Source organism: Geospiza fortis, unplaced genomic scaffold, assembly GCF_000277835.1.
Source record: "Geospiza fortis unplaced genomic scaffold, GeoFor_1.0 scaffold623, whole genome shotgun sequence".
Taxonomy (NCBI): domain Eukaryota; kingdom Metazoa; phylum Chordata; class Aves; order Passeriformes; family Thraupidae; genus Geospiza; species Geospiza fortis.
This window is the reverse complement of record NW_005054667.1, coordinates 142,446-150,266: the sequence shown is the minus strand read 5'-3', so window position 1 is coordinate 150,266 and position 7,821 is coordinate 142,446. Positions and strand designations below refer to the sequence as shown.

The 7,821-nt window shown below is 41.1% G+C and overlaps 1 protein-coding gene across 1 annotated transcript in view; it reads right to left on the bottom strand.

Annotated features, from left to right (window-relative positions):
• DOP1B (DOP1 leucine zipper like protein B) overlaps positions 1-7,821 on the bottom strand; it is a 54,534-nt gene that overhangs the window by 6,640 nt on the left and 40,073 nt on the right. Inside the window, 11 exon segments of the mRNA XM_031065023.1 lie at positions 584-645; positions 933-1,079; positions 1,704-1,813; positions 2,307-2,389; positions 2,598-2,739; positions 3,436-3,502; positions 3,583-3,687; positions 3,976-4,031; positions 6,665-6,799; positions 7,289-7,414; positions 7,677-7,820. Of these exon segments, the coding sequence (XP_030920883.1) occupies positions 584-645; positions 933-1,079; positions 1,704-1,813; positions 2,307-2,389; positions 2,598-2,739; positions 3,436-3,502; positions 3,583-3,687; positions 3,976-4,031; positions 6,665-6,799; positions 7,289-7,414; positions 7,677-7,820 (1,177 nt within the window).

The window sequence follows — 7,821 nt, the reverse complement described above, 5'->3', positions numbered from 1 at the left end:
GGCCATCATCCCTGGCTCCTGAAATCTTCCAGAAAAAAACAACTCTACTGGGTCAGTGACCGAGATATTCATCCTGAGTAATAAAATTTGTCTTGTGTTGTAACACAATTATTGTTTTAGAAAGGATGAAAAACAGACTAAAGGTGCTTGAGGCAAATTTAAGGGGTCCCTTCCCACCCTTTCCCCCCAGAATTGTTTTTCCCCACTCTCCTCAAGCCTGAATTAGAGGTCACAGCACAGCAGTGGAAGGTTTGCTGCACTGCTCCTGGCAGACACCTGCAGAGTTTGCCAAAGTCTCCTCCTGGGAAAGGTCACACTTGGACACCTCAAAATTAGAGCAAAATGTGAATGTGGGAACCCAACAGAAGCACCTCTACAGCAAAACCTCCTCTGGTGTGTTTTAGACATGGCCAAAATCCAGACTGAACTCAGCTTTAGCTGGGAATCAAGTTCCCAAAACGGTCAATTATGCACAGTCAGCACTTTATGGATAAATCAGTGTTATAAAAACGCACCCAAATGGCTCAAATGCAAATAGATTTCAAACTGAGGTAGCAATAAATGATCAGCAGCTGATACTTACTCATCAAATCCTTAAACATGGTTTTCTCATGTGTGAGGAGATGATCAATGATGGATCTCCAGCTGCGGGAGAGAAAGAAGGAATTAGATACCTGGGGAAAGCTGTGGTGTGGATTCACCTCAGAAATGATTTGGATCAAACTTTTCATACAAGGAAACAGTTTCCAGGCAGGATTTGTGTGCAGACTCTTGTCTGGAGCAGAATTAGTGCTGAGACCCATTTTTAGCATTACCCCATTCCATAAGAAAGAAATAAACGGAATTTTCTTCCCAATGTTACTCTTCTCCTTTAAAGCCTTTCCTTATAAATTCAGAATACAAGCTTGGAGTGCTGCAATTCCATGTCTTACTGAGTGCAGGAAGTGTCCATCTGGAAAAATGATGGATCCATGTACAATTCCAGCACTTCTTTTTTCCAGGCTCTCTTGGTGTAGGCGTATCCACTCAGGGAGCTGAGCAGCTGAGCACCAGCACGGAAACTGGGAACGTTGTAGGCACTGGGGGAGAGGACAAAAATGATCAATATGGGGGGTTTTTTTTAAAGTTCCAAAATAGATTCCAGCTCACCAAAGGGTTGGTTTGAATGAGATCTTCAGGAAGGAATTGTTCCCTGGCAGGGTGGGCAGGGGCTGGGATGGAATTCCATCCCTGGATCCCTGGCAGTGCCCAAGGCCAGGCTGGACACTGGGGCTGGAGCAGCCTGGGACAGTGGGAGGTGTCCCTGCCATGGCAGGGGTGGCTCTGGATGGGCTGTGAGGTCCTTTCCAACCCAAACCATTCCAGGACTAAATGCCCCGTGTCTCCACTGGATAACATCCATCTCTCCCACATTTGTGAGAAAAACTAGGGAGGGCATAGGGAGAGACGATGCTTTCCTGCTTCCTGCTGGATCCTGGGACCTGCCCATGCTCTGCTGCCCATCCCATCCCCTGACAGGCACAGAAAGGGAGATCTGAGTAAAACCCAAAATCCCAGGTGGGGCAACCAGAGCTCAAACAAGAACAGGCTCAGTTCATGGGGAAACACTGCTCAAACTCATTAGAATGAAAACAGAGAATGGAGAAACAAGGGCAAACAAAAAGATGAGGCAGGGAAGTTGGCAGGAGCAGGGAGAGACTGGCCTGTGGTTCCTCAGGTAGGGGAACACGAAGTAGAGCAGGCGGGAGATGAGGGGCACGGCCTTGTCCTTCTCATCACTGCGGTACACCACGTCCAGCAGGGAGGCCAGCACCTGCACGGGGACAGAGAGCTCTGCACACCCACTGCTGCCACCGCTGCAAGTGTGGAAATCTGTGCAATGGAACAGCCCCCAAAAGATTGGCACTCCTGTTTAATGTATCAGGAAAATCCTCCTCACAGAATTCCCAGAATCCCTGGGTTGGAAGAGACCTTCAAGCCCATGGAGTCCAGCCCAGCCCCAACCCCTCAACTGAGCCCTGGCCCCCAGTGCCACATCCAGGCTTTGTTAAACACACCCAGGGATGGGGACTGCACCACCTCCCCGGGCAGCCATTCCAGAACTTTCTCACCCTTGCTGCAAAAACCTTTTCCCTGCTGTCCAACCTGTATTTCCCTTGGTGCAGCTGGAGGCTGTGTGCTCTGGTTGTGTCAATGCTGCTGGAGAAAGAGCCCAGCCCCAGGTGAGCACAGGCACCTTTCAGGAGCTGTGCAGAGTGATAAAGCCCTCAGCTTAAAAACCCCAGAGATGAGAGGGCCCCACTGACCTCTGCCAGGAGAGAAAGGGCTTGGACACTGTAGATTGAAGGAGCAGAGGCAGAAACCATTGAAGATGGTGCCACTGATGTATCTGAAAAAAAAAGCAAAATAATCAAGTTTTCTCTTCAGACAGGTTTAAATGTTGCTGTTTTCTAATCTGCAGCCCAAACAGAACATTTATGTGCAAATGTTACATGAAATATGAAATAATGCAATCCACAAATCATCAAACCCCTCATGCTCTTCACTGCCTTCAGCAGAGGAGAGGGAGCAGCAGGAGTCAGGGAAAGTCCAGTTACCATTGACATCCTCCATGTGGAATTCATCTGGTAAAATCTGAGGCTGAGCTTTCACTTCCAAGTTCCTGCTCAGCCAGCTGGTTTGTTCCAGGGAAGAACCAGCAATGGTCCCCACAGCCTCCAGGATCTTCTGGGTCACCTCCTGTAATGTAACCAAAGTGGCATCAGATATTTAATTGGTATGATTAATTCCCAGGGAAATGAGGAGCTGCAACGAAACCAAATTCAGGCAAAGCAAGGCAGAGGCTGTAAAATGACATTTTCTGTCATTTTGCTGGCAAGACTCTGAAGCAGAAGGGGAGATTGAATTTCTTTGTTGGCATGTGAAACCCAAACCACAACCCAAGCCTACCCAGGTAAAACCCACCCAGTGTTCAAACTGTGCTGGTGAAATAAGGCAGAACAGGAGGAGGATCCTGCTCTGCTCCTTTCTTTACACAGCTGAGCTCAGAGTCATCCCCATTGCCAAGCCCAGCTGGGAGCTCCAAGGATTCATTAATTTTCCTAGACAGCTTGGAGATTTCAATATCCACACATGGTTGTGAACTCAGGACATCCTACTTGTGTTACCAGCTCAGTTCTGAGAAAAATTAAAAAAAAAAACCAAAAGAACAAACAGCTTTGAAAATATTTCAAGCATTTGGGACAAAATTCTGTTTGATTTTCATGTTTGAGTCTGCCCTGTTCACCAGGCATCAGCCAAAATGTGTGGATGCACATGCAGGCACTCCCAAAAAACAGGAATTCAGATCCAAAGCACAGATCAGATCATCTGCACTTGTCCTTACATGAACAGTGCCAGGTTTAGAACTAAAATGTGAATTTGAAGCCTCTGTACCTGCAGGTCTTTCTGGTCCTTTTTGTTCTCCAGGGTGGGTGTCCTTGTCACAAAGTCATTGAGGATGCTGTGGGAGAGCAGAGCAGCCTCAGTTAGGAATGGCACAGTGTAAAAGCTCAGTGGAACCTCTGCTCTGTCCCACAGTACCTGAGGAGAAGGAAGTGGCCAGGAGGAGCCAAGTTCAGCTGCACAGATTCTCTGAGGAGCCCTAACAAGGGCTGGAAGTTCTCCTGCAGGGCTGGGACAGGGAGTCTGCCAAAAAAAATAAAACCAAAGCACACCTGAGTGAAGGTAGGGTTAAGGAAAGAACAAAAAACAACAAATAAGAGGAACTTGGTGGCCTAAAAGCTTTAGGATCAGTCCTGCCCTTCCTGAGTGTCAGTGTGACAGCCCTGGCACTCTGTGTGTGTGTCAACAACCAAGGGACAACACTTCCTGCAGTGTTCTGGGACATGGAGATCAAAGGAGAGAAAAATGGCAATACTGGCTGTTCCCTCCTTGGAGTCAAACAGAAATTCTCTTTCAGAAGGACTGAGTTACCTCTGAATGAAAGCAAAACTGAACTGCAGCACTGGGATATCCACCAGAGAGGATTTCTGAAAAACAAAAGCAAACCCACACTTATTTGTTATCAGAAGGAAAAGCAAAATCCAGCCTGGCCTTGGGCACTGCCAGGGATCCAGGGGCAGCCCCAGCTGCTCTGGGAATTCCAGCCCAGCCCCTGCCCACCCTGCCAGGGAAGGATTTATTCCCAAAATCTTATTTTAGTACTTTTTGATTATAGTACTTTCTAATTATATAACTTTATAAATATCATTAATTATATATTATCTAATTAATTCCTAATTATTAACAATTTTGTCTTCACTACATACATTGTTTTGCTCTAATATTTCCTAACACTCATAACCAAATAATATTAACAATAACAACTTATATACTTATCTTACATATCTCTATACAATTTTAAAAAACCAAACATATCAATATTTTATTCCTAAATAATATTTATTTATTATTTTTTTAACACCATTATATGCTGGTTTTGACTTCTTTTTTCTACTTCTGTTGGAGTCAGGATTGAAGGCACTTGAGATGGTATTTTGTGTGTAGGATTAGATGTTTATTATTTCTTAGTTTTGTTACAGTCTCACAGCACTGAGTTCTGTAGCATTGCACAAAGAATGTACAAAATGGTTAACTATCTTTCTATACAAGGTTTTTTAAGGTTAAATTATCTAATGAGAAACAACACCTAAATTATTTTCACTCTTAACCTAATAAATAATCACTTGAAGTCAGCAATGTGGACTTTTTTATCCAATGACACAAAACCACCCAAACCCATGGAGAAGAAGGAGAAGGAGAAGGAGCAGCCTCCACCCTAAAACCTCCATCTTGCTTTCTATCCATTCCTGTATTCTAAACCCTTAAACTCTGAGTTTCCCACCCTGTGATATCACACACTTCTATTCAAACTCCACACCCACAATCCCAGTTCTGCCATTCCATTCTGGAAGCTTCTCCAGGGCCTCAGGTCAATGCAGTGTTCTCCTGGGGGTCAGTGCCTGGCAGCACAGAAAGTCTGGAATTCTCAGCACCCAGAACTCCAACACCTCTGTTTGTGTTTGCCCATTGAGCAAAGCCTGCAGTGCCCTTGACTTGCAAATTTTCTTTTTGATTGTCTGTGACTTGGAGAGAAAACTGATTTATTTCCCTGCTGAAATGCTCTGGTGGCTCAAGGAAAGGAGTTCCCTTTCCCAAGAAGGGAGACACAGTTTTTTTCTAAATTTTTTCTTAAATTTTTCTAAAATTTTTCTAAAATTCCTTCCAATCTTATTGAAGTACTTCCTGCCCTAAACATCTTTTCCTTGTACCTGAATGCAGTGAGTTATCCAGCTCAGTGAATGCAGCCACAGGGAATTCCAGAGCAGAGGCTTTTATCCCATTTCATCATCTCTGCTTTGGTTGCAAGGTTCGTTATTTTTTGTTTCAGATATTGGCAAAAATTTGTTCCCTGTGAGGGAGGAGAAGCCATTCCCCTTGTCCCATCACCATCTCCTGATATATTTTAAAGAATTTACTTATTGTGGACCAAACACAATTTGGATAGCAAAACTTATCAGGAGCAAAGGACAACCCCACATTTAAAAGCAAACCCCTCTAACAGTGCTTCAAAGACACATTGAAACACATCCAGCCTGGAATACACTGAGAAAATGGAATTATCTTCCTGTTTGAGGTTTTGTTTCTGTTGTTATGTTATATATTTATTTCTTTAAAATAAATAAATAGAAAAATAATTATATCTAAATATAATGTAATGTAATGTAATGTAATGTAATGTAATGTAATGTAATGTAATATAATATAATATAATATAATATAATATAATATAATATATTTTTCTAGTTCAAATATTTATATCTTTATATTTCTATATTTATTGATATTATTATATTTATTTCTTTTATATCTTTATTTTTGTATTTATATGTTTTATATTTTAAGTATAAGAATGTTGAATTTGATCTTAAACTTTTATTTTTGTAGAACCACGGATTTTTAAATTTTTGGTATTTAAAGGATGTTTTAGGAAGGAATTTGGTTTCAACACTTTATTTATTAGAGGGATTTATAAAAAATTGTGAAAGATGTGGAGGAATGATTTTTGGTTTTGGTTAAGTGTTTATTGGTAAATTTGTTAAATAAGGTGAAAATGGTTTTTTAGGGGTTGAATGAGTTAAATACCTGGTATTTAAGTTTGATGTATTGGTTAAGGTTATTTAAATATTGGATTTTGGTTGATTAATGGGTAAAACTATTGTTGAGGGTAAATAAAATGAAAATATATAAATATGATATTAGATTTAATTTTATGTTTGTAGTTTGTGAAGTAAGAGGTGTTTGTTTTTAGGTGTTTGTGTAGTTTTACATTTCTACACTTACTTTTTTGGTTTTAGATTTTTTAACATGCTTTTTGTGTTTGAAATGGTTTTATGTTCTTTGTTGGAATTTATTTTCCTTTTGACCTTGTGAAGATATCACTATACTTTCTGCTTTAGGTTATTAATGGAAATGGATTTTTAATTTGTTTTTGTTTTGAGTTTTTGATTAGGATTAAAGGATTTTAAAAAAATTTTGTTTGTGTACAATTAGAAAAATGCTTAATGCTTGGTGGATTTGGTTTTGTGAAAGAGCTGTTTAAAAAATGCAGAACATACAATACCTCCTCCCCCTTGATCTGTGCTGGTTTCTTGACCACCTCTTTGACCAGATACAAGATGGTGTCAATTTTCAGGGTGTTCAGGGCACAAATTAAGTCCACCAGAATGAGCTGGGATGCACTGGCCACCGGGAGAATCTGACAAGAGAAAACAAAACCCATCACACACATTTCCAAATGAAATGTCAGTTACAGAGGAAAATCAAACCCAGCCCTTGCCATGAAAGATCTCCCAACACCTCATGAAACCAGCTGGATTCTGCCCCAGAGAAAGCAGGAAAGGAAAAGTTCTCCCCAGAATAAATAATGAGTTCCAGAGAACACAGCTCTCATTTTCTCTGGAAACTGAGCTGATTAATGCTTTCAAATACAATTGGCCAATTGCAATCCAGTATTGAATTAAAATGGCTTTTATTCTCAGATCAAAACCCACAATGTGGGTTTTATTTGATTATTTATTGAGGTTTAATTGTAGTCCTGATGCTTTTTCTAACTGAGAGGATTTCAGATTTTTCAGTCCTATTTAAAACACCCCAAAGAATCTACAAAGAGAGTTGAGAACTGACCACATGAATGTAACATTTGCCTTTATATAGGGAATAAAAAAGTGCTTTTCTTTAGGTTCACCTTGGTTTTACTGTGACTCCTGTGAGGTTTTTTGCTGTTCCACACTGCTGCAGTTGCTGCCATCAGCTGGATTCCAAGGTGTGCTGTCAAGGGATTCAGGAAGTCCAATATTTTTGTTCTTAATGTCTGTAAAAGGAGGAAAATAATTATTGATGTAAGGCAAAGACCAGCTCCTGGTTTATAAAATATTAATTCTTTTCCCAGGATGTACAGAAAATATGGCATGTTTAATCCCCAGGGAAATGAGGAGCTGCAGTGAAACCAAATCCCATGCCAGTAAAAATAAAAGAACAATGTAAAAATAAAAGAACAATAAAAGAACTCCATGTAAAATGCACTGGGGAGGATGAGGAGATTAAAAAAATCAGGATTTTAAAAGAGCTCCTACTTTGGTTGCTTTAAAGTAGACTGAAGAGGAGCCTTTAGTTGTCCCAAAGAAGTCAGTTGGTCTTTTTTGGGAGTCTTCCCTCTTGATGACACTCCAGAGGAGGCTCATGGTGTTCATAATCCGGGGCAACTCCTCCAGGATGGCA